Source organism: Falco naumanni, chromosome 2 (assembly GCF_017639655.2).
Source record: "Falco naumanni isolate bFalNau1 chromosome 2, bFalNau1.pat, whole genome shotgun sequence".
Taxonomy (NCBI): domain Eukaryota; kingdom Metazoa; phylum Chordata; class Aves; order Falconiformes; family Falconidae; genus Falco; species Falco naumanni.
In genome coordinates, this window is record NC_054055.1 from 21,028,023 (window position 1) to 21,054,360 (window position 26,338).

The window sequence follows — 26,338 nt, forward strand, 5'->3', positions numbered from 1 at the left end:
CACACCTACAGTAGTCAGTAAGGTTAAATAAATCACATTCACATTTTATTTTAGACTAAAGGACAGCACATATTTTTAAACACCTAGCAGTCTGAACAATGAGAAACAGAATAAAACAATGACAAAATGTAATAAAAATTAAATACATTCATAGCATGTTTCCAGACTCGTATTTTCTAATATCCCCATTAGAAGTATCATAGTACACTCCACAGGAAACATTTAGGAATTGCGATGACTATGTGTGATCATTACATTTTTCAGACAGACCTCTACATGGAAACTTGTTTAAAAGTGCTCTGAGACGATAACGGAGCAGGTTTCCAAAGGACTTGCCTCCAGACTGGAAGCTCAGTTTTAACTGTATAGTAGGACAAGTTTCCAAAATACTTTTAGTATAGAGTACATATTAAAGACCACCTAACCAAGATGGCAATGATGACTGTGAAATACTAAGGACATCACAGGATGTGAAAACATAAAACCTCCTTGTGTGGACAGGGTAAATTTAACACTGGAAGGTGAGAGAAGGACTAAATTTTTAGAGGCCCTCATCAACTGATTCGTCACGGAGCAATCATGAAAATCAAAAGAGGAGCAGCAACTCTTGATTTTGCCCTGATACGCATGGAGAACTTGGCCCAAAATTCTCCAGTTTTTCTGAAGTGTGATACACCTTAATAATGTATATGGACTCAAAGTAGATGTTTATTATCCTCCAAAAAATACTCAAAGAAAGCCACCTTTTAGCTTGCTGTTCACTGCAACCCCGGGTCCTTTTTGGCAAAGCTACACCCCAGCCAGTCAGATTCTTCCCTATAATGCTGCTTAAGATTATTCTATTCCTGGTGAAGGACTTCCTACTGATCTCATGCAGTTCCTATTGGTACAATCTTCCAAACGATTGAGGTCTCTCTGACTGGTGGATTTCCATTCCCTAGTATCTCTCTCTTTCCAGTTTGCTATTATCTGCAAAATTGGTGAGGAAATTCAGTCCTGTCCTACAGACCTCAGTCATAAAAGTAGTGTCAGACCTGATAACAAACTGTAAGGAACTCTACTTCTGACTGGCTACCAGGCTGCCTTTGAATCACCAGCAACCACCCTTTGAGCTCAGTAGCTGAGCCAGTTTTCCACCTATCTTGTCTTGTCGTCTCATCTATCCAGTCTGTACCTTACCAGCCTGTCAGGAATGATACTGTGGGAGACTGGGCCAAATACCTTGCTAAAATCACATCAGATGACACTTTCAGCGTGTCTGATGTCTACTGGGCAAACTGTTTCATCAGGAAGACAATCGGGTTGGTCAAGCATGATAAGTGTATTTCTGTGGGATTTTCCCAACCACCTTGTTTTCCTTCATGTGCTTGGTAAGAGCCTCCCTAAAGACCTGTTCTGTAATTTCCCTAGGAAATGAAATGAGTCTGACTGCTCTGTAGTTTCTGATCTTGCTTTTTGCCCTTTTTGTAGATGGGTGGGATTGTCCTCTTCCAGTCATCAGGACTTCCCCTGATTTCCATGACCTTTCAGAGATTATATGGAAGTGGCTTTGACATGATGCCAGCCAACTCTCTTAGCCTCCCCGAATGTATCCCGTTTCCCAAGTCAATTGAACTTCGTGAAGAACTCAATGAGAAAAAGAAGATATGTCTGATTCAGCCTGCTCCAACAGATTCCAACAGTCACATGACATGGTTCTTCTACAAAAGGCTGCTGAAGAAACTAAGTTGCAAGAAATAAAACCCATGATTCTTGGAGGGATAAATAACTAAGATATGCAACAGAAACAGATAGGCTCCTTTTTCCAGTGGAGTTTGGTTGCTAGTGAAAAGCCTCCAAAATCCAGCCATTGTCCTGTTCAAAAGACATTAATCTTGAGAAGGTGATGAGCAATATGGTGATGATCTTGAGTTATTCAAGATGATAAAAACAAGGACAGCCTAAAGAACTGCAGACACACAATACAGGACAATAAATGGAATGAAAAAAATTCTGATGAAATTACCAGCAAAAATGAAATATTAAGTGATGTATGAGAGGGGCAAAAAAACTTCTTGTATACAATGATGGACTGCAAAATATTCCTGTTTGGAAATGTAACTATAAAATGTTACCTCACTATGGAGAACGGAGACAGGGAACATGCATTCAGTGTTTTTTTCCAAGATCAGAACTAACATCAAATGAAGTTGGGGGTTCAAAACAAACAAAAGGAACCGGCTCTTAAAACCATGGGAATTAAGCTGTGAAACTCCTTGTTGCAGTTTTTTGGATATTGAAAGCTTACAGATTCAAAAAGTGACAGGACAAATTTATGGTATAAAAAAAATACATTGGAAGGAATTACCTACAAAGAAACTACCTTTGGTTCAGGAAGTTCTTGTGCTACGAATCAGTCTGGGGGAGTACTCTGGCTATATAGCCCAACTATTCTTTACACTTTTTCTTAGAACTTCGCATTGCCCATTACTGAGACGGGAGAGAGGGATTTTTGTTTCAGTTCTTGTATTCTGAACTGGAGATGGGAATATAGCATTTGCTTCACATCAAATGACATAATTTTTCAGAAAGTTTACAAAAAGATCTAAGATAACTAAGACTCAGAGGCACTTGCTGAAGTCAAATTTGATGAGACAACATTCCACTGTTTGAGGTAAGATTCCATTTTCAGGAGTACAACATAAAACATCACAGGGGATGATTCAAAGACAGGGAACAGCATCTCAAATCACATCTGTGTTCCTTATTAGTTCATTTTAGGATTAGTTCAAGGGACAAAGAAGTAGTGAGTATTTATCAGTCAAAAACTTTCCTAGAATTTCTATACACTTTGTGATACAGCTTCAGCCTGCTGAAATAGAAGCCTCAACTCATACTCCCACTTTTACAAAAAGACTCCCTACAGACGTCGGGCATGCCTGCAACAGAGGTATGCTCCTTTAGCATAAAATAAATTATTACTGTCTCCCTGGATTAGTCTTCTTTTACACAATAAGGACCAGAGATAAAATCTTTTACTATTACTACTGTTCTCCTAACAAAGCCATGTATGCTGTTACAGTTCCTAACAGCTTATGTATCAGAAACAGTGTGGCCAGCAGGGCCAGGGCAGTGACCGCCCCTGTACTGGGCACTGGTGAGGCCGCACCTCGAACCCTGGGTTCAGTGTCGGGCCCCTCGCTGCAGGAGGGACGTCGAGGGGCTGGAGCGTGTCCAGGGAAGGGCAGCGGGGCTGGGGAAGGGGCTGGGGCACAAGTCTGATGAGGAGCAGCTGAGGGAGCTGGGGGTGTTCAGCCTGGAGAGGAGGAGGCTGAGGGGAGACCTTATCGCTCTCTGCAGCTGCCTGAAAGGGGGGTGTAGGCAGGTGGGGTCGGTTTCTTCTTCCAAGCAACAAGTGATAGGACAGGAGGAAATGGCTTTAAGTTGCACCAGGGGAGGTTTAGGTTGGTTATCAGGAAAAATTTCTTCACCGAAAGGGTGGTCAAGCATTGGAAGAGGCTGCCCAGGGAGGTGGTTGAGTCACCATCCCTGGAGGCATTTAAAAGACATGGAGATGTGGTGCTTAGGGACATGGTTTAGTGGTGGATTTGGCAGTGCTGGGATAATGGTTGGACCTGATGATCTTAAAGGTCTTTTCCAATCTGTATGATTCTATGGCTAAACAATCCTTCTTGGCTATTAGTTTGTTTACCTGTTGGCACAGATTAAGTTGATACATCTCTGTGTAACAGTTTTGTTTAAAACAAACTAATTTTTTATCAAGGGAAATCACCTCTAATATTAAAAAGCTATGTATTTCACAGTGGTAGCACTGGAAACAAATTAACGAATAATGGATTCTAATATTTGCTACTCTTACAGACTCACTTTGAAAACCCCTGGTAAGATTTGCTAATACAGGTTTTCCTGCTTTCAGACATTCTGAGAGTACAAACCAGATTTAATAATATTGCAGACAGCCTTTTAATTTTCTTCCAAGGGAAAATTTCAGAAAGTGGAAATGGGATCTTAAATAATTTAATTCCCATAAGTTTATATCATGTATAACACATACCTGAAACCAATCTGCATCTAATTTTTTTATCAGACTTTTAAGAATACTCAGTGCAAGACTCTCTTCCTTTTTAGCCCAAAAAACCTGAGCTTCTTCTAGTTGCCATTCAGAAACTCCGTATCCTGTTGGATTGTGTTGTTTGATCTGAAACATAGCTCTTTCTGGAAGCTGAAATTGAAAAAAAAATTATAAAATATTCTTTAAGTGAAATATATGTATCTCACAGAAAGTTTTGTATTTAAACTCCATCTACATTTGCTCTAGTTCCATGGCATATTCTGCCAATCACATGCTAAGAATTTATTTGCAGGAAAGAGATGAAGTTATTTTTCTATATACTTGCAGAAAATCCTCATCTGCAACCAAAATAGACTATGGAATTAACCTTCATAAACTCAAAAAAAGTATCAATGTTTAACATTTTAAATTACTTGGAGGTATAAAGTACAGAATTCTACAATCAGTACCTACTGAAATAATGGATTTATAATTTTAGCTTAGTGATTAATATTATATCCTAAGAGAAGGCAGAAAAATAATACAAAAACCGGCACCACCATATACTAATTCTTTTGTATGCCCACCCTTTCACGCATATCACTGGTGAAGTAATGTCCTCATTATTTAGTAATCTAATATCACTATGATACTACAAAAAGCAAACTACCTTTTTAACAATGGCAAAGACTGAGGCTAAGGTGTATTCTCAGAAGTTGTCCAACCAACAATCAAATCAATTAAGATTTTAAATAGGCATGGTAAACAACTAAAAGGTAAGAATGCCTGTAAATGACAATGTAAGTTTGGGTACTTCAATAAGTGGTCAGTGTGATGACTCTCTATGACACTCTCTTCTTCTCCTGACAGATGGTAGTGGCACCAAAGAGGAAGAAAAGCTGTTAGTTGTAAAGAGTGCTTCCTCAAAATCTTTCCTACATCCAGACACTTAATGTTGTCAACTACCAGCATGCCAAGAGGAAAGGGTTATCATGCCAGGGTGTACTGGGCCTGGCTGAGCCCCACAGCAGCCCTCACAGCACTGTCCTCCGTGTCGGTAGCTGGGAAGGTGGTGGTAACACCCCGGTGTTTTGGCTCCCGCTGAGCAGGGCTCGCACGGCATCACGGCTGCCTCTCTAACATTGCCCCCCACCCCTCACCAGCAGGCTGGGGGTGGGCAACGTCTTGGGAGGGGACAGAGCCAGGACAGCTGACCCACACTGACCAATTGGATGTTCCATACCACACAACGTCTGCTCAGATATAAAAGCTAAGAGAAAGGAGGAGGAAGAGGGAGTATTTGTTATTTGTGACGTTTGTCTTCCAGAGCAACCACTCATGTACTGAAGCCCTGCTTTCCGGGGAGTGGCTGAACATTGTCTGCTGATGGGAAGTAGACCTTTGTTTTCCTTTGCTTCCACATATGCAACTTTTGCTATTGTTTCATTAAATTGCCTTTATCTTGACCCACAAGGTTTTTTTCCATCTTATTTTCTCCCCATCCCCCCTGTTCTGCTGAGGAGGGGAGTGATAAAACAGCTCGGTGGACACCTGGTGTCCAGCCAGGGTGAACCCACCACACATGGTTTGAAATACCGATAAGGCCCAGAAGTATGCCCCAAAGGTTGCATATGACCTACAACGCTGAAGAGGCTGGAACAACAGTTTTTTCAGAAACACACTGGCTCAATCTTTCTAAACCTTCTAATCTTCCCAAAATATGGTGTCCCAATTTTAATCTTCTTCCGTAACTAAAAATCAAAGTGGGAAAAAATTAACTTCTGTTGAGGCTCTTCCACGACACTCATCACCACAGTGCAGTGGCTGAGCAGGCATGAGATAAAAACATTCTGAAGTAATTTTCCCAAACAATTCTGGAGGCACTGAGAAGACCTTGCAAATTTATGACATAAAAGACAGCTGTCCTACTGATTTCAAAATTATTCACAAAAAGAGTTAGAACATTCCTGAAATCAAAGTTTAATACAGTTTCATAAGAGAAGTCTTAAACATCTTTCCAGGTTATATGTTTAGCTGTAACTACTTTCTGCAGAGGTTCTTGGAGGATATTGTTGCTCTATAAATTCTTGTTGAGTTGCTCCTTCAGATGCACTACCTAGAACAAGGCAAGGCTGACTCTGAACCTTAAATGCATTAGCAGCTGTGGAAACCACTGATACTGCAAATCCCACTAATTCATTCACAGGGATTTACCACAGTGCAACGATGCTTAAGAGTATAAAACCTTGAAAACACTAAATATACAGGAGCAATGGAGTTCTTTTTGCAGCATTCTTTCTTTAGTCTGGAATACTAACAACAGTATGATGGAATTGAAAGCTGGATATATAAACGGGCACCAAAATTAAGTAACAGAGTTACAAGAGCATTCTTCAACAAAATTTCATTTTTGTATCATCTACCTCACGGAGTAGCTTAGTTATGACCAAATTCAGAACACATGCCCATAAATACAACTTATGAATAAGTTCTACATAGTTTAAGTCTCCAACTAATTGATTTATTGAATAAAATTAGAATACAGTTAACTTTAGTACTGTTAAAAAAAGAAGTTATTTTATGAACTAAAAAACTAAACATCCATCACTGATCTTTCCTGGAATTTGTTACCTGTGTATTTTTAGCAGTTCTTGCCAGTCTAGAGAGCTCCACTAGGTGTTTGGTCAGGATGTCTTTAATACATTCTCTTTTGTTATTTTCATTCTCCTTTTCAAGCAAGATCTCCAAAATTACAGTGCGCAGAGCCATGATAGGTTCCTGGAAACAGAAGTCACTGTCCTTGAGAAGCTCGGACTGTCTCTGCCATTTCAAATAAGTATCGTTCAGTTGTTGAGTAGTAACAGATCTGCAATTGTTGCCAAAAAAAAAAAAAGACCTGTAATTAATTCTCACTAAATACCAGTGAAATGCAAGACAAGTAACAGAAGTAAACTCCCAAGGCAGTTCAGTTCAAAACCAAGAAACAGTCCATAAAACTCTAAAATGACTAATGTGCAGAACAAAATGGCAGGCTTCCAGTTTTAACAAACATGAAGGTCTAGAAATCAACATTAGCAGGGTGTGCAACTCCACTGCAAACATTTTTGAGCAACAATGTCGTGTTAAAAGGTCCACCAGCAAAAAGAATCATGTTGAAACAGAGAGCTGCTTAAAAGATTAGAAACCAAGATTCTTATTCCATTATATAGGTCATATATGGCTTAATGTAAGAATAAATTCCAAACTGTGATATTGTAGCTGTGTAGTATGTTGTTACATGTATTTTCTTAGGCAACTCATTATCAGCAAATAGCAATGGTTCATAGATCCCAGGCATGGTAGATGGCTGTAGGATGGCTATAAGCTACCAAACCGATAAAACTATAGCAGAAAAAAATCAGCATCAATAGCACCACAGAGATAAATACCTTCCTATGATTAAAAAGTAATGTTAAGAATTGAGGTAGAATACTGACAGTAATAGCGGTCCATGAAGAAAGTGATTCAAATTGAAACAATTTTCAATAGATCTATGGGTATCATCAAGGAAATGCAAAACATTTTTAGAATGGAAACTAGAAGACAATGACTCAGTTTAGTAAACCAAAGCCTAGGAGATATGACTGACAACTTGGACTATAGCAGGGAACTCAAAACAAAGGAAAGAAAGCAATTATCTAAAAAACAGTATTGGCACAGTATCAAATAATTAAAACTAGACCATGACTAAATCCATCTGGAAATAGGGAATCTAGATTTGTCTTCACATAGTAATGCTAAAATCTTTTATTTTTTAAGTAATATTTTTTAAGATGAAGTTTGAGATGTTCATGCATGAAATTTGTTGAGGTGGTTTTATTTTTGTGCCAGACTTGATTACCAAAAATCCTGAAAACTAAGGAGTATGAAACAAGCTTAAAAAAATACCTGGAGAACAGCAGACCAATATTTTCCAACTCTCCAATTAGCTGTAGTCTGCAAAGAGTTGGATATAATGAATAAACAGACTCCAGACTGCCTTTACACAGCTCTTCTACTTCATTCACTCTATGGATTTAACAGAGAAATAGTAAATTATTATTTTTTAATATCCACAAGTAATTCCAAGTATCCATAACACAATTTCCATACAGCAACCAGAATTTAAACAGCAACACTATTCAGTTCAGAAATATTTTGTATTACCATTGAAGTTCAAAAAATTAAGTTTGTCAATAATCAAAAACACTGTAAGCATATATAAACTCCAAAGCCTATCTGACGGCTCAGCTAAAGAAGAGCAGTCAGCATTTAAATCCACTTAAAAGAACTGCAAAGTAAGGGATGTATACTACAGGAAATGTATCTTCAATTAGCAAACAAATTGTGTATGCACAACAGACAAATTTAAGTTAATCAACTTAGAAATGAAGTTGCAGTCCATAATTTTTAATTTTATTTTCTATGCATGAGTCTTTATTCAAGCCCGTAAAACCCCATAATAGTCTTTCATGCATAACTTGTGAGTACAAGGTCTCTTTCTCCCTAACAGCAGATACGAGCATTTGCATGCAGTTACCTGGCATCTTTAAGACTCTCATAGAAAGCAGAGAATTCCTTATCTCGTAAAGACTGAAGAGCATCATACAACGATTCATGGTACCCTGGTCTTCCTGTCTCATCTCTTCCAAATAAAACAAAAGTAACATAAAATAAAAAAGAAAATTATAATTCTCTACAAAGAGGTCAATTTTACCTTTATGACAAGTATTTTTTAGTAGTTTATTTTCTGCAGTTGGATGGATTGCTGTTTTGCATGATAAAAAATAATAATGCAACTTTGTAAGCTTTAAATTAATTGAGTATGTTATAAATTCATGCTGTTCTTTTAAAGCAAAGAAAAAAAAGTAATTGTCAAAATGTTTGGCACATGGAGAATATATCCCAGTTTCTATCAAAAATATAACACAGAACTAACTGCGCAATAAAAATTTAAATACAACCCATTTCTCAGTATTATGCTGAAAGATACATATTACAGTATATATGCAACTTCAATTCAGAATTAACATTTTTTTTACATTTAACTTCAGCAATATTTTAAAAAAGGAAAATATAAAGAAAATTGGAAGGCTGAAAAAACCCACAGTGTTCAATCCAATTTTCTCTTTGCCTTTTCACTTTTCTTTCTGCTTCTCTTTGACCCTCCTCTTTCCCGCCATCTCAGTTCTCTCCCATCTTACACGTTGCTTTTCTGCTCCTGTATTAAAGCTGAATATTCTAGTTGCCTAAGAGGTTTACAACCAAAGAGGTTTATAGACACCCCAACCCAGGGACAAATAAAGCCCACCCATATGAAGTTTGTTCTGATTGTGGCACAACATACGCCCTTCAAAAGGGTATATACTGTCTGTGAAGTCCTCCAGGTGCTTCTAAACAATGATCTTAAGACAGTGCAGGAGAAGAGAATGAACACACCAAGGGTATGTTCCCCAAACCCATCTCTCTATAAGAGTCTTAGGAGAAAAATCCTCCATCCTCCTGACTACTGAAAGTTACTGAAGTTACTGGATTACTGAAGACCCCATCATGTAACTTCTGCTTTTACCAAAATGTAGTGAATCTATTCTGTATTCCTCCTAAAATGTGTGATGATGTAGGTGTACTAGAAAGGGACAGAGTTCACACTAGATCCTGGCCAGTCATATGAAGTAAGTAAAGCCAGGCATCTGACATTACACTGGAGAGATTACTCCTTTTGAGGGAATAGCCATGAATCAGCACTGGTGGCTGCTTATCCAGGTCTTGATAACCTTTTGTAGCTTACCAAGTGATATTTTCCCCATTTTATTATAGATTAAATATTAAAAAAAATCTATCCATCATATGTACTTCAGATACATCTATTATCTGTCTCAAAAATGGAAAATTTCAGTTTATAGTTATGAACAACCAAAAAGAAGAATCAACGGCATACAGTTTCCCAGGAAAAGGAAAAGTGTTGTGCAAACAAAATAGACAGGTCTAAGCAAAAAAGTCTTTTTCAGTTCAATGATTAAGATAAATTAGGTGACCTGCTTCACTGAAATGATATTCTAATGTCATCTTTTTGCTTGGAACTGAAACCATTGCCTTTCACTTAAAGAACTAGGAAAATCGTAAGCTGGTTTACTTGACAGAAGAGACGTGGCCCCACTGCATATTCCTCCACGCTGCCTGGTAGCGTATTTCCTGCAGTTCTGCACACCACTCAGTGTTTTCATGTTCCAGTCCTTTTAAGTACGTGGAAAGGGTGTGGCAAAGCCCAAAATTCTGCAAAGCCTGGAATTAACAAAATTACTTGAAGTTGGTTATTATTTCTCTAATAAACTGAACTGTTTATTTTAAAAGGCTTTGTTTTACCTTTAGGAACAAAAAAGCCTTTGAGGGTAAGGCAGAACCATATGTGTTTCTAAACTCAGCACTATGTAAGATAAAAACTTTTCAGTAAGACTACTAATCACAGTATCAATACCTGCAACCCCAGGAAAATTATTTCAATACTACTGTGGCTGGCATTCTTTGAAATAAATTTCCATGTTGTGTTACAAATGAAATATCTGCTCACATTTCTCCATTCCATCATTCCTGGGTAGTAAGTCAAAACTGGTTAAACTTCTTGACCTGTTTTTCTTGGTGGGGATTTGAAAAAGTTTTCTACAACTCCTAAAATCCTATCTGTTTGAAGACCATAATGACTTTATAGTTGTGACAACGTCTCCAGGTTATGCGCACAGGCATTATGAAGGAGAAACACAATGGAATTTTAACCATTATATATTTTTATTTATTTATTTAAATATTTAAATATTTATATTTATTTAATATTTGTGTTCATATAAATATTAAAATATATAATATTTTATTTCTATTTAAATTTAAATAAATGAATAAATTATATATATAAAATAATTTGGGGTAGGAAAAGTACCATAGGAAAATGAAAATGAAGGGAAATACAGATATACCTCTGCTATTATTATTACAGAACTGGTGTAAACATTTTTAGGCTAAAAAAGCAACATATTTTTACAGGATCAAAATAAGACATCAATTCTATTTATTTATTTAATCAGAAATACCACAGTTTCAGTAAGATAGCTGCCACAATGGAGAGGTTTAAAGAATGAGATGGAAAAAACAACTGATTACATTACTTTCTATATCCTGTCATTTAAGGATTTAGGCCAAATTCTGTATAAAATTTACTACATTTATTTCGCAACATTTCACAAAATTCATTACGCAAGACAGGGATTATGGGTGAGTGACAAGAGAACTAGAAGCCTTAATGTTTTCATGACAAATACTGAGTTGTCTTATACAGTTTGGATGCTTATGGCAGTAGCCTTGACTTGACCAAAGAGATCTCTTTTAGTCCTAAAACAATTCTGCATTTACTACAAATGACTCTAAGTACAATGGATATCAATTCCTACAGTCATTTCCTATTATAAAATAAAATTACCTCTATTATTCCTGCCTGGCAAGTAGATGGAGAGAGGCTTGCTTCAAGGTCATATGTTACAAGGGCTTTCTCCCATACTGCTTCATGCTCGTATGTTCTTATCCTGTTGTAAGTTAACAAGAAGTTTTCAGTTTAAGTTCCTTACTAATAAATGAAAGCAGTGACTTTAAAAAACATAAGAACATTAATAAATTATACCGTGCTAATGGCTGTAACATTCTTCCTCCACCACAGCCATAGAGACTGTCAGGTTCTCCAATGCTTCTATATATGTCCATGAGAAGGTCCTAGAACATGAGCCATAAAATGAAGAAGTACCTCTTTCAGAACCAGTTCAAGTGAGTTTTATATGTATCAAGTAAGCTTATAAATACAAGTCCTTCCACGTAACATGTTATCATTGCTTAGTTTTCCTTTACGCAGTACCTGAACCTGCTGTCATCACAGGAAGAAAAGTTTTGTACTAGAACAAAACTGTTCAGGACTACTTAACTTCTCTGCCAAGTTATTAAAAAAAACTAGCGCTGGGCCCTAGACAGACAAAAGCAGAAAAGTTGAAAGTGGTTGAAAAGCAGAAGGCAGTAAGCAGTACTGAATGAGTATCAGGCACACCAGGTAAGCAATGCAAGCACAGTTCTGCAATACTGAACTATGGAAAGAAGTAACTTAGACAAGATTACTGAATCAGATTTTATGTATTAAATAAACTTGCAGGATATAATACTACTTCAATTTGGATTATTACAACTTCCTACACTATTTGCTGATTTCGAACATATTGCTCTGACAAAACAAACTGAAAAATACTTGGCGGGTTACCACCATGAGGTCAGTTCTTTAGGGAAACAAAGTCTGCTTTGCTGCAATTTAAAATTTGCCAGTTAATTAGTGTTTCAGGAGAATAGATCCTGAATTTAACTTGTCCAGCAAGGCTATTGAGTTCACTTTGAATCACAGCATGAGGAGAACTTTCAAATACAGTTTTTGAAGTTCAACTATAGCTGCCTTCAGCTCAGATGAAACCTACTGTTAACTACAATTATATGAGATTATATATATATATATATATATATGCTTTCGGATTATGAAGCACACACACGTACCTGTAAACTTATGCCAGTTTCTTCTTTACTTTTTTCATTCAAAGTAGTAATAATTGTTCTTTGACTTTCTTCTTCAAACATCAAACTCTTGGCTGCTTTAAAAGACAACCTAAAGGAAATATTTCAGCCAGTACAGTTAAATGAAATTACATACAAAGAAGTAAAGAAATTCTGAAACTACACTTATGAAGTATGGGGCACAAACACCAAATGCACGATCAGGTCGGATGTATCCCCCCCCCCCCCCCCCATTATTCAAAATGGCTCTCCCGCAGAATGACAAAGTGATCAGCTGAACTGAGAATATCAGCATCAAGGAATTTCAACATCAAGGTGGTTTTTCAGAGGAAAAAAAAACAAACCACCCTGTATATTTCTAATCTTTTATTAAATCAAATTGCTTTGGTCAATGCTCTCTTCTGGGAAAGAATAAAAGCAACTACATAGTATATATGCTTACAACCATACTTTTGCTATACATTCACTGCCTTAAAGTTACCTGTTGCCAAAATGAAGCTAGTAAATTAGTTACATGTTTTGATCTTGCTAGACCAGAAGACAAGCTTAAGTACCAATTATAGAAGAAAACTCCTTCTGCAATGATCGTTCAGCTCTACCCATACAATTCTGGTCATGACTCTGGTTTCTTTCTTCCCTTGATTCACTTCTGCCTGTAATTTAGCCACTAGCACACTATTAATTATGAGAAATAGAATCTGAAAAGTGTTCAGTTTATAAAGGGAGGTTCACTATGGTTTAATATCCAGAAGCATTAGCTTTAGTGAAGTTTCTCCAGAACACACACTACTAAGAAAACCTGGTTAGAAGTCAAAATGACACTATTTTGAGTGTGTCACAGTTAGCAAATTAGCAAGGTTGGGATCACATTCAAGGACTGGTGGAAATATTTTCCAGGTAAATACACACACTTAAAGAATTCTTTTAAGGTTTCCTTGATTTTTCACGTAACAAAACACTACTGGGACACCCAAAACATGATCCATTTTACCCAAAATGTGAAGAAACTGCTTTCCTCAAGCCTTGTACCTTTCTTGCTGCTTGTCTATATTTATCTTGTCTGCGTAGATTTCTGCATAGAGCAAGGCTGTGAAGTGAGCAGCACAAGACTGTGCTGCTATAGCAACCTCAAGATAATTCAGATCTAGCCAGAAGCTGTCATCAAAAACCGTACCTGAAACAGATCTGATTAAATAAGAATTTTATTATTGCTGTAACAGGCCTTCCCTCTAACATTAAGCAAAATAAATCCAATCTAACAATAAAGCTTTCCAAAGGCTAAATTTATCTTAGTCCCCCTCAAACCAATACCACAAATAGTTTAATCAACAATTTTTTAGAAAACTCCTTCAGCATAGATAGAACACTTTAAAGCTACCTGTACCACTTCTGTAACAAATGCGAGGTCACTACTACTTCATTGTTAAACTGACATGTTCTCTACTACATCCTTCTTCCTCAATCTACAGCATCAACAGATCTTAGAACATTCATAATTAAACAAAAGCAACATTTTGGAAAGCTGTAATTCACCTCTTTTGTCTTCTTAAGTAATCAACAACAGCAAGCATGGCTCGTCGAGATACTTTATCCAAACTTCTAAAATTATGGGCTTCTTGCTCTGGGATACGTATTTCAAAAGAAAGAATATAATGAACTTTTACCATAACACATCCATTTACAAAATAAAAAGGTGTATTTTGTACTCAGTAAAATAACTAAAAACTTCCTTGGACAGCATTTCCAAAATTAAGTTGTCACAAAATGTATTTCTTCCCCTTCTATGATGTTAGTGACATTACAGTAGTTTATATCACAATTTTCTTTATCAAATTTTCTTTGCAGCAATAATTTATGGATTTTATTTCTTCTTACAGAATTCAGAGATAATTCAATATCGTTGCACAAAGCTCCACAACAGACCTCTTCCCTTAGGCTTGAGTCATATAAAGTTATTCCAAAGCCACAGAAATACTCGTTAGTACCTTTATTGTAGATTTTATAGAGTGCATATGCTTACACAAAAAACACTATCACCCACACACAGACACATACTTTTAAAGGATTTATATTTCCATGCCTTGTTTCTGGATTAAAACAAAAAAACAAACAGATAGCTACAGGCTGTATTCAGGTAATTGGGTTAATAATTTTTTCCATTTTTTGGACATTTTTACTTTATAAATTACAAGAAGCAAGACACAAGGAAAGCATAAGCAAAGGTTCGATTACTACTACACTACAGTAAGATACAGAACCATAAATTCCCCCTAAAGAAAAAGCCACTTAAAAAAGAAGTATATTGGCATTTTGTGTGTTTCAACAAACAGAAATGAATAATGCTTGCTTAATTTCCACTTCTACCAAAGACCTTACAGGAGGAACACCAGCTCCTTCTTAATAAGACATCTCCCACGTGCTTAACTTTCAAAAGACACACAGTGGGAACACCTGACTCTCAATTCCTAATGCACCATGACGTTTTACTCCCCAGATCCACCCCCATGCTCTGCACTACTTGCAAATGCAGATAGTGTCTCAAAGGCAGGGTCCATTCTGTTAGCACTCTACAGTCAATGCCCCAAAGACATTGCCACCTCCTCATTCATAATTTGGTAAGATGCATAACTGAAAATTTCTGAAAGAATAATATTTTAGTACCAGAAAATACTGACAAATCACAGGAAAGAAAAGGCGCTGGCCAAGAAAACTGGAAGAGAAAAGTTATTCTTTGCAACTTGTTGAACAACAGACCAAATGACTATAATCGGAATCATAAACTGTCAGCATGCTGTTCATAGAATCATAGAATGGTTTGGGTTGGAAGGGATCTTCAATATCATCTAGTTCCAAGCCCCCTGCCACGGGCAGGGACACCTCCCACCAGACCAGGTTGCCCAAAGCCCCATCCAGCCTGGCCTTGAGCACTGCCAGGGATGGGGCAGCCACAGCTGCTCTGGGCAACCTGTGCCAGGGCCTCACCGCCCTCACAGGGAAGAACTTCTGCCTAATATCTAATCTAAATCTACCTTTTTTCAGTTTAAAGCCATTCCCCTTGTCCTATCACTACAGGCCCTTGTAAAAAGTCTCTCTCCAGCTTTCCTGTAGGTCCCTTTAGGTACTGTCAGGCTGCTGTAAGGTCTCCCTGGAGCCTCCTCTTCTCCAGGCGGGACAACCCCAACTCTCTCAGCCTGTCTTCATAGGAGAGGTGCTCCAGCCCTCTGATCATCTTCATGGCTCTTCTCTGGACCTGCTCCAACAGGTCCCATGTCTTTTTTAAGTTGGGAGCCCCAGAGCTGGATGCAGCACTCCAGGTGGGGTCTCAGGAGAGCAGAGTAGAGGGGGAGAATCACCTCTCTTGACCTGTTGGCCATGCTTCTTTTGATACAGCCCAGGATTCAGTTGGCTTTCTGGGCTGTAAGTGCACACTGCCAAGTCATGTTGAGATTCTTGTCAACAACCACCCCCAACTCCTCCCCCTCAGGGCTGCTCTCAATCCATTTTCTGCCCAGCCTGTATTTGTGCTTGGGATTGCCCCAACCCACATGAAGGACCTTGCACTTCGGTCTTTTTGAACTTCATGAGGTTCACACAGGCCCACCTCTCAAGCCTGTCAAGGTCCCTCTGGATGCCACCCCTTCCAACCATGTTGCCAACTGTACCACAGAGCTTGGTGTTGTCAGCAAACTTGCTGAGGGTGCACTCAATCCCACTGTCCATGTCCCCAACAAAGATGTTAAACAGCACCTGTACCAACACTGACCCCTGAGGAATGCCGCTCATCACCAGTCTCCACTTGGACATTGAGCCATTGACCTCAACTCTTTGAGTTTGACCATCCAGCCAATTCCTTACCCACCAAGTGGTCCATCCATCAAATCCATGTCTTTTCAGTTTTGGGACCACAATGTCATGTGGGACGGTGCCAAATGCTTTGCACAAGTCCAGGTAGATGATGTCAGTTGCTCTTCCCTTATCCAACAACGCAATGCCATCATAGAAGGCCATCAAACTTGTCAAGCACAATTTGCCCTTAGTGAAGCCATGCTGGCTGTCACCAATCACCTCCGTATTTTCAACACGCCTTAGCATAGTTTCCAGGAGGATCTGCTCCACGACCTTGCCAAGCAAAGAGGTAAGACAGACCCAGGAACTACAGGCCAGCCATCCTTTTCTGCCTTTTTTTAAATGGGGGTTATGTTTCCCCTTTTCCAGTCAGTGGGAACTTCACCAGACTGCCAGGACTTCTCAAATACAATGGATAGTGGCTTAGAACCTTCATCTGCCAGTTACCCCAGGACCCACAGATATGCATCTCATCAGATGTCACAGACTTGCACACCTTCAGGTTCCTTAGATGGTCTCAGACCTGATCTTCTCCTATGGTGGGTGGTTCTTCATTCTCCCAGTCCCTGCCTTTGCCTCCTGCAACTTAGGCTGTGTGGCTGGAGCACTTGCCAGCGAAGACTGAGGCAAAAAAGTCATTGAGTACCTCAGCCTTCTCCATATCCCAGGTAACCAGGTCTCTCATTTCCTTCCAGAGAAGGCCCATGTTTTCCCTACTCTTCCTTTTATCACCAGTGCACCTATAGAAGCTTTTCTTCTTGCTCTTGACATCCCTGGCCAGATTTAATTCTACCAGAGATTTAGCTTTCCTTACCTGATCCCTGGCTGCTTGGAGAATTTCTCTGTATTCCTCCTAGGCTACCTGTCCTTGCTTCCACCCTCTGTAGGCTTTCTGTGTGAGTTTCTCCAGGAGCAACCTGTTCATCCATGCAGGCCTCCTGGTGTTTTTGCCTGACCTGCTCTTTGTTGGGACGGATTGCTCCTGAGCTTGGAGGAGGTGATCCTCATTGAATACTAACCAGCTTTCTTAGGCCCTTCTTCCCTCCAGGGCTTTATCCCATGGTACTGTACCAAGCAGGTCCTTGAAGAAGCCAAAGTGTGCTCTCCTGAAGCCCAGGGTAGTGAGCTTGCTGTACATCCTTCTTGCTGCCCTAAGGATCTTGAACTGCACCGTTTCATGGTCACTGCAGCCAAGGCTGCCCTTGAGCTTCACATTCCCCACAAGCCTTGCCTTGGTCATGAGAACAAGGTCCAGCAGAGCACCTCTCCTCATTGGCCCCTCTATTACTTGGAGAAATGTCCTGGGTTTGGCTGGGATGGAGCTAATTTTCTTCTTAGTAGCTGTACAGTGCTGTGGTTTGGATTTAATATGAGAATAACATCGGTAACACACTGATGGTTTAGTTGCTGCTAAGTAGTGCTTACTCTAAGTCAAGGGCTTTTCAAGTCTCCCAAGCTCTGCCAGTGAGGCGGTACACAAGAAGCTGGGAAGGAGCATAGCAGGACAGCTGACATGAACTAGCCAAAAAGGTATTCCATACCACAGAAAGTGATGCTGAGTATATATGCTGGGGGAAGTTGGCCGGGAGCTGCAGATTGCTCCCTGGGGACTAGCTGGGCATTGGGCAGTGCATGGTGAGCAATTGCATTGTGCATCACTTGGGTTTTTTCCCTTGGGTTTTATTCCTCTCTCTCCCTCTCCTCATTACAATTATTACTGTTGTTGTTATTATTATTATTTATTATTTTTATTCCAATTATTAAACTGTTCTTATCTCAGCCTACGGGTTTTACCTTTTCCCAGTTCTCCTCACTATGCCAACAGGGCAGCGGAGAGAGAATGAGCAACTGTGTGGCACTTAGTTGCTGGCTGGGATTAAACCATGACAATCTTGTTTTGGCACCCAGTGTGGGGCTCAAAGGGTTTTGATGACAGATCTGACCAGAGCACGTTAAAACTAATTTGTTATCAGCATGTATTATATTTAACAGTCACTGGTCACAACGTTAATTTATCTGCTCTCAGAGTTGCTGCACATATCACGGTTGCATTATCTAAGACCTTACTTGCAGTATGTGTTCCCTGCTGTGGTGTTTATCATCCTTGTGGCCTAGGCTAAGGTTATCATTGTGTTGTACTTTATAATACTGGCTTATGATATGATAGAATCGCTGGTCATGAAACTAATCTGGTATGTGTACTCTGCATTGTTGTCACCTGTGTACTTTGGGAGCCATTTAGTTGGAACTATTAATAATTACACTTTTTGCCTTTTCTCCTCAGAGAGCCAACCTACAGGGAAGACATCTTCCTATGTCTTCCTTCCTTCCTCCTTTCCTTCCTTCTTTGTCTTTTGAATGTATAGGGAGACCATTACCAACATTAGGCAGAAGGGCCAAGGCTTTTTTCCAAGGGGGAAATCCAGGAAACTGCCTTTAATTGCTCGTGTTTGAGTAAGAGAGGAATTTAACTGCTATCAGTCATCTTAAGAGACAGCCCATGAATCGGTCTTGCAGTACACAACATTGGATCACATCTAAATTCAGGAAGTAATAAACATATCCAGTTGTGAATAAGGAAAGAAGCTACACAGAAGAAACTACTTGGACACTGCCAATGAACACCTTCAAAATTACTGGTATATCCACTGAAAAAGATCAAACAATTGGACAGAAGTTTCTAAAATTCTGTCTGCCTACAAGTGTGTGTCACATGTTTGATGTCACAAGATCATTTTTTCTACAACTTTTCAGTTGAAATAAAAATATATAACATTACCTGAATCAGAATTTGCAAGTGTAGTAGATCTACTAGATGAGGCAAATCTGCAACAGGCTGTAAAAAACTTCTGGATATGAACTGACAGAAGATTTCTCCAGGAGTCATCCGAGCCATGAAGAAGCATATCATGAATCAGATATGGAAGCAAAGTTTGACACAAGTTTGTTTTCACCTAGAAAACAATCATGCATAGCAGCTGCTTAAGAAAACCACGTTTTTCTTTCTCACACTATAACCAAACTGACAACTACTCAAAGTAATGCTTGAGAAAGAACATGTAGCATGGAAAAAGTAAACCACTCAACAGGGCTATGCTGGTGTTCGGTTAACGTAGTCATATGAAGTTCATCTATGTTTACAATTATCTCTCAAATCTTGTATTTCAAGAGTTTATTTTATGGGTATCTGCAGTATCTGACTACAAAGAATCTGAATTACTGTTAAGAAGAAGTAGTAACCTAATAGCAGAAATGACTATTTGCTACCAAGGTAAGTAATCAAATTTCTGTGCATCACAGCATGCATACATATATATACATACATATAATTTAGCTCACCTCACATAGCGGCTTCATTAACTGGAGAACTTCATTTTGCACACCACCACTGTCCAGTATTGAACTAGTTAGGCGCTTGATCCAGGTCTCATGACTTTCGCCCAGAGGAATCCACAGGTTTGTGTCATCCAAAGTGTCTAAAGAAGCCTCCGTATCTTTAGCAGGTACTACAAAAAACTGGAAGGAAAATACACATATTGCAAATGTAAATAAATTCTACAGTTAAAAAAACATACTGCAATATGCGCAGATTAAAACATATTAAATATTAACTGTGCTTTAATTGATTGACAATATCAATTTTGTTCATGGAAATGTAAATTTTTCCAAGGAAACCTGAAAGTATTAAAAAAAAATTTACTGATAACATTAACAAGGCCACATTAGACGTCACGTTTAGGTTACAAATCAAAAGTTTGACAATTAGGATATATCTGAACTATGGTTGATTATGCACCTTTCTTTTCTGACCTATTTTCCACTATTTTTTTGCATGAAATGATACTGGAATCCTGAGGATGAATGTATTAATTTACTGAGTATGTAATCAAAAAGGCCCTGTCTAATAACGTAAGTACACAGATTTCTAATGTCATTTCTGATTTGAAGAAGCTACAAATGCTGGAAAGGAAAGAAGAAACAGATGTATGAAAGCAATCACATTTGCAATCAGAATGCTGAAAAGTCCAAATTCTGCATTCATCAAAGCCGATTTCAAAAATATTTTCACATTTACTTTTTTTTTAATATGTATTTTTATGTTTTCTCTACCCCATAAGCCATACAAATTAGATATATCAGAAGAAGTACCTTTTTCCTAGACATTCTGAAAGGCTGTAAATATATTAACATGGGATCAGCTTTATTTTTATAAACTTCCCAAAATTCACTGCCAGACTTGGTGGCTAGTATGTTTTTCAAACAGGAGACAGCTGCAGCTCTAACATCAATACTGAAAGAATAATATATACAACGTCATTATTACTCATTTAATTCAGATACTTTATTTTCAAAATCACCTTTATAAACATACAAAAAAAAATATTCCACAGTCTAACAACATGTGCATCAAATCAGAAAATTTTGGACCAGGATATGCCATTGAATATTTTGTTACAAAGCAAAGCCTCAGTATTTACTCCTCTATAGCACAGAAGAGACCCTCTGGCTCAACTCCAACTAGACAATTTCTGGGAAACATCTAAGCTTGACTGGATAAGTCATCTGAGCCTGAACAAGTACATGGCTGGACATTAACCAGTGTTAGTAACACTTTCAGAGTGTAGCTCTGAGGTGATTTGAACAACATACAACTTAATGGATCCTATTAAGCTTTGAACAAAAGAAATTAAGTAAGTATACTCACCAATTATCTGTTAAAGCAATATTTATTTGAGATAACATTATGAAGACCCACTGAAGTTTTCTATCTTCAAGTAAGTCCACTGCTTTAGAATCCAGTGCATGTTCAGCACGCTGAAGAGCTATGGTGGAGAAATCCATGGGACCTATTTCTCCCAAGCAGCTTCCAACAGCCTCTGCAAATGCACATAATTTTATAGTCTTACTCACACTAAAACAAGGTCTCACCCTAAAAAAGATGCAATTAATATAAACTACTTCTAGAACTGAGATTACTATGGGTAAAAAGCTGAAACATTTATAAAAATATTACTTGAGGAACTTTATGATTAAAATTACATGTAAACAAGCTCTGCAGCTTAAGACTCATTAGTGATACGCTTTCTAACTCAATTTTCTAGGAGTGCCTATGGCTCTGGATTTTTCAGTTTAAATCAGATACGGATTTTATTTTTGCTTGTGTCAGAAACAGGTAAGTGCAAAAGGTCAAAATCACTACCACTGAGACACTAATTTTCATACCCTAAGGGTATGATAAATACAAACAGTAGGCTGTGAACACAAACAGTAAACTCCGTAAAAATTAACCTACATTTTACATAAAATGATGTCAGTGTTCCACATTTGCTTTCCAGACAAAATTTTATAAAAAGCACATGACTACATACAAGAAAAACCAAAACAAAACTGACCCTGAAGATAGTTTTTAAAAAGGGTTTTTTAAATGTTCATGTTAATGTTCATCAGAAAGAAAACAAAACCTGCTTCCCTCTTCTTTCCATCATACTCTGCACATGTCTTGAAAATGTTTCCATTTTCTACAACATTGTTTTAACCACCAGAGCAAATAAAGAACAGACTGAAGATACACAGGTTGTGTTATGAACTAAATTTAACAAATCATCTAAGGAAACATAATGCAGAAAAGGCTGAAACTTACAGCTTGCAGAGATGCTGAAGAACATATCATACTGAAGTCAACGTGAGCTTCAATTGCTCAGCATTTGTAATTATCAGTTATTAGTCTTTTAGACAAAAAAATATATTAAGGCAAATATTCTCATTGATTGTGTTTCTGTCTAGTTTAGACATGTAATTTCAGTAAACTTCATCCCCACTTGGGGAAGAGGGGATTTGGATTTTAGCTTTGGATCAAACATTCATCAGGTGCTCAACATAAATGGTGAGAATAATTTTAACAATATAGAAGAGGCTTTAAGGTGGAGAACAACTATTTTAATTTCTACTAAGACATGCCTTTAAAACTGTCAGGTAAGTTCTCTTCGATTTTTCTTATTATTTTTCAAGTTAATAAAGCGACCCATATAACAGCAGACGACTCTTTATTGAATATAGAAGAGACCAGGGTCTAAACCGATGACAATTTAAGTTATCAGTCAAAGCTGTAAAATACAGTGTCTGAAAAGAAGACATATCACCCATTTTAACATTCCTGATGGCTACCTCTGACAGCACATGCAAAATAGCAGTGAGAAGTAACATTGAGAACGGCCACAGTTTCAGCCTGGGGTTTGCAATGACAGCCCTAGGATGCCTGTGGGACTAATTAACTTACCCAGCACTGCTTTTTCACCTGTATGGTTAACTGACATCTTGGACAGCTGCAATAAGCTCACCACCAGTTTCACTACTACAGAATCTTCCGGCTTTTCTATCATTCAGAAATTAAAAAAAAACACCCAAAATGTTATTGTGTATTTGTAATGTGAACACATTAGAAGAAAACACTGCTTTAGTATCTTTTATCTACAAATGTCAACAGGCATTATTAATGCTGAAGCAAGCTGGTATTAAACAGTACCAAAAAATTATTCATTTTTCTTATTTGTCATGTATTGAAAAAATTTCTATACCTTTGACTAAGCCAAAGAATTCCCCAAATTAGTTACACAAATGCTATTATTTTCAGTGTTTTGATGTAGAAATGCTAATTAATAGCATAAGTTAGTGTAAGAACATTATTTGAAAATGTGAAGCCATACTCCACTGACAGCACTTAAGCTAATACCATCATTCTGTTCTAAATCAGAATCCAAGGAATATCCCAAAATAAGGTTTTCTGCCAGGAATTTCACAGAACTTTACTAGCTTTCAATTGCCTAATTAACTTTTCCCAATTATAAACTCTCAAGATGTTTTTTTGCTGCCTGCCTAAGGTCTTTTTTTAAAATGAACATTCCAAACAAAATGGTTTTACTGTTTCCAGGAACAAGGTCTAGGAAAAAACATGATAATTTGTGTAATACAAAAAAAGTAAAACAGTATTTTCTTTAAAAATATCCTGCTGCCCTGTTGATTGGAATGGAAACCTGGAACCAGGATTTATGCTTGTTGACATTTTCATAAAAATGAATACAAATGTGGCCGAACAGCTGTACTTATTTCTTAAATTTTATCTTTCAGCACACAGTTTTATAGCCTTTATCAATAACTGGGTTTTTACTGTACTTCTTTTTAACACCTAAAATAGTAACAATAACTTATTTGTAAGTGCTTAACAGACTTCTAGTATAAGGCAAGAGGCCCATCAAGCCTGCTAGCCCACCTCCAACAGAACAAGAGTATTTCTTCACAGGTTTTGCCAGTCAGCAGATTGGGGATTTCTGAGCAGATCCTCACACCTAATAATCTCTATGAGATATGCCTAACTCCTTTTAAGGTCCATTACTCTTCTATCTCCACAACAACTGCCCGTAAGTTCTCTGCTGTATGTATTTTGTTTGAAAAAAATATGTGTTTTTTCTTGTATAACTGCTGCCAGATAATTTAAGCCGTTCTTCTACTGTATAGAAGTGGTAAGTACTCCCTACTCAGTTTCATCATACCATTCACCACTTCAGCCTCTTTTCTAAGCTCACAAGGCTCTCCTCTGATGAAAGTTGGTCCATACTAACTCTCTTTTCAAGCAGAATTTTGAGACTAAAATTGTAAATTATATTCAAGATGTGGCGACATGATGCACTTACACCACAGCCTTATAACTGACTACTGTTCTTCCCCAAATTTTACTTTGCACTTATTTACAATGAACTACATCAACTCTTTTTATCTTCCCGTCACGCACACAAGCTGATGAAGACTTGATGTAGAGGAGAAAAGTGAAATGGTCTGGAACAAGCATCTGAAAACAAAAACAGGAAGGAACTGGGTCTGGACAGAGGGCTGAAACACAATGCTGGGATGTGGCAAGGTTCAACTGAACTAAATCCTACCATTTTCCATTTTAAAACTTCTTTGAGCTTCACTTTCTACATACTATGCCTTTAATAAAATCTGGCTTCATACGTTTACATGAGTAGGGACATTCATATACAAGAAAACTCATTAAGCAGCCATAAAGCAATACACATTATCCTGGTCATTCACAATCATAAGGACCCCATGCAAAAAGCTGGAAAGGCAATTTACCACCTCTGCCATGAAACACCTCATACAATATTTATAATACACTCTGCTAAAGATACTTCGGATTCTGCATGAATAATAAATGCAATCCTACTCTGCATGTGAAATTATAATAAGGTTACATTCTTAAACATATAGAATCTGAGACACAAAATAAACATTCAGTGTCAAATTAGAATAGGGTTACATTGCTACACACCTAAAACCGATACAAAAGAAATAAAATACATAATCAGATGTCAGTACCTTGGAAATTTTTCAGGAGATCCTTCATCTGATCTTTATATTGTCCCAATTGTTTGCGTAAATCATACAGTCCTTCAAGTCGTGTTAAGGGTAGTGAATCACAAACACCAACTGAGAGAAAGTGAGTAATTTCCTGCAAAACAACATTTTGTATTAATCAGGTACAGCATACAAATAAAGGCTTCAAGTAAAGAAGTGGCTTTCAGCCGTCCACAACGTGGTATTAATAGATGCAAAATAAGAAAGGAGACCTACAAATATCTCAGTGTCTGAAACTGGCAATAAAAGGAATCCACATGTCTAATTTAAATCCTCAACTGTTTCTATAGCTAGAAAACTGTTTTTCTTTTGAAAGTATGCATTACAAAAACTATGACATGAGTTAAGTTTTAAAATGTAATTACCTCCAAAAGAGAATATGGTCCTTTACCATATTTTATTTTCTGTTGAGTTGCTCGCAAATCTTTAAAAGCAGGATATTCAGGAAAAGGATCTAAGCATTTGATTGCTTGGTACAGACTTTCATTATTCTTATTATCTATCACCAGATACTTCAACAAGCCTAGGACCTGAACATAAAACATAAATTAAAAACGAAGACAGAGAATATAAAGTTTGTGTTTCTCCAAGTTCCATTAAACTGACAAATCTATTAGAAAATTATAAGATAAAATTATAAAAACTATAAAATATTTAGAGGCTTGGGGAAATCACAGATATATTCTAAAATGGTGAGGCTCTTCTGTTACTCTCCCTCCCAAACAGACACCAAAACATTTATTATCACAGCCTGCAGTTTTATTCTGTCTTGTGATGAAGCGGATTTCAAATACTGTCCAATACAATTATTACAATATTGGCAATGATTAAGAAACAAACTGCACTCAAGCAGTCCTTCTGATGTTATTAGGACTTTATTGTTCTTATTAACTAAAGTGCTAGTAATTTAAAACCTAGACAAATGCCTCAATACGATAATTTGCTGCCTAAATCACTGAACTCTGGCAGAATTTGTTTCACAACAGATCTACTTGAATAAATGCTTGCTGAAAGGCCTCCATACTTTCTTTGTAAAAACACTGCTTTTATACTTTACTTACAAATCAATGCAATTGGATATTCAATCCAGTCAGTTTTGAGGAGTCTACAACCTAAATGATGAGGTTTTTATTTAAACACTTGTATTGACCTAAAAATTATTAACTAGCCTCACTCAATGCTAGAAGAAAGATATGAGAAGAAACTGAACAGTGATCACTAGAGGAAAGACCTCCTTGCATGAGTCTATGAGAAGGTTTCATATTTGGTATTAGTTCCAGTATAGAGGAATTTTTGCCCAGGGATACCCTGACATGTTGCCTTTGCAGTTGTGCATGTTCAATTGTTTGTACAGACACACTATAAACAGGATCATGATCATTAAACTGGGAAAAACAAATGCCAGGTTATTTTCAGCTGCAT

The 26,338-nt window shown here is 37.6% G+C and overlaps 1 protein-coding gene across 4 annotated transcripts in view; it reads right to left on the reverse strand.

The window, feature by feature from the left end:
• The window catches only part of ATM (ATM serine/threonine kinase), a 77,562-nt gene that overhangs the window by 14,805 nt on the left and 36,419 nt on the right, over positions 1 to 26,338 (reverse strand). For all 4 annotated transcript variants that reach the window (XM_040583543.1, XM_040583542.1, XM_040583544.1 and 1 more), the window contains 17 exons: positions 25,282 to 25,446; positions 24,878 to 25,010; positions 22,782 to 22,877; positions 21,210 to 21,381; positions 20,654 to 20,795; positions 19,844 to 20,020; positions 19,284 to 19,458; positions 14,192 to 14,279; positions 13,688 to 13,843; positions 12,641 to 12,749; positions 11,736 to 11,824; positions 11,538 to 11,640; positions 10,203 to 10,351; positions 8,610 to 8,714; positions 7,979 to 8,098; positions 6,683 to 6,917; positions 4,055 to 4,222 (listed from right to left, as the gene is read on the reverse strand). In XM_040583543.1, coding sequence (XP_040439477.1) covers positions 4,055 to 4,222; positions 6,683 to 6,917; positions 7,979 to 8,098; positions 8,610 to 8,714; positions 10,203 to 10,351; positions 11,538 to 11,640; positions 11,736 to 11,824; positions 12,641 to 12,749; positions 13,688 to 13,843; positions 14,192 to 14,279; positions 19,284 to 19,458; positions 19,844 to 20,020; positions 20,654 to 20,795; positions 21,210 to 21,381; positions 22,782 to 22,877; positions 24,878 to 25,010; positions 25,282 to 25,446 — 2,382 coding nt within the window. The remainder of the gene's footprint in view (positions 1 to 4,054; positions 4,223 to 6,682; positions 6,918 to 7,978; positions 8,099 to 8,609; positions 8,715 to 10,202; positions 10,352 to 11,537; positions 11,641 to 11,735; positions 11,825 to 12,640; positions 12,750 to 13,687; positions 13,844 to 14,191; positions 14,280 to 19,283; positions 19,459 to 19,843; positions 20,021 to 20,653; positions 20,796 to 21,209; positions 21,382 to 22,781; positions 22,878 to 24,877; positions 25,011 to 25,281; positions 25,447 to 26,338) is intronic.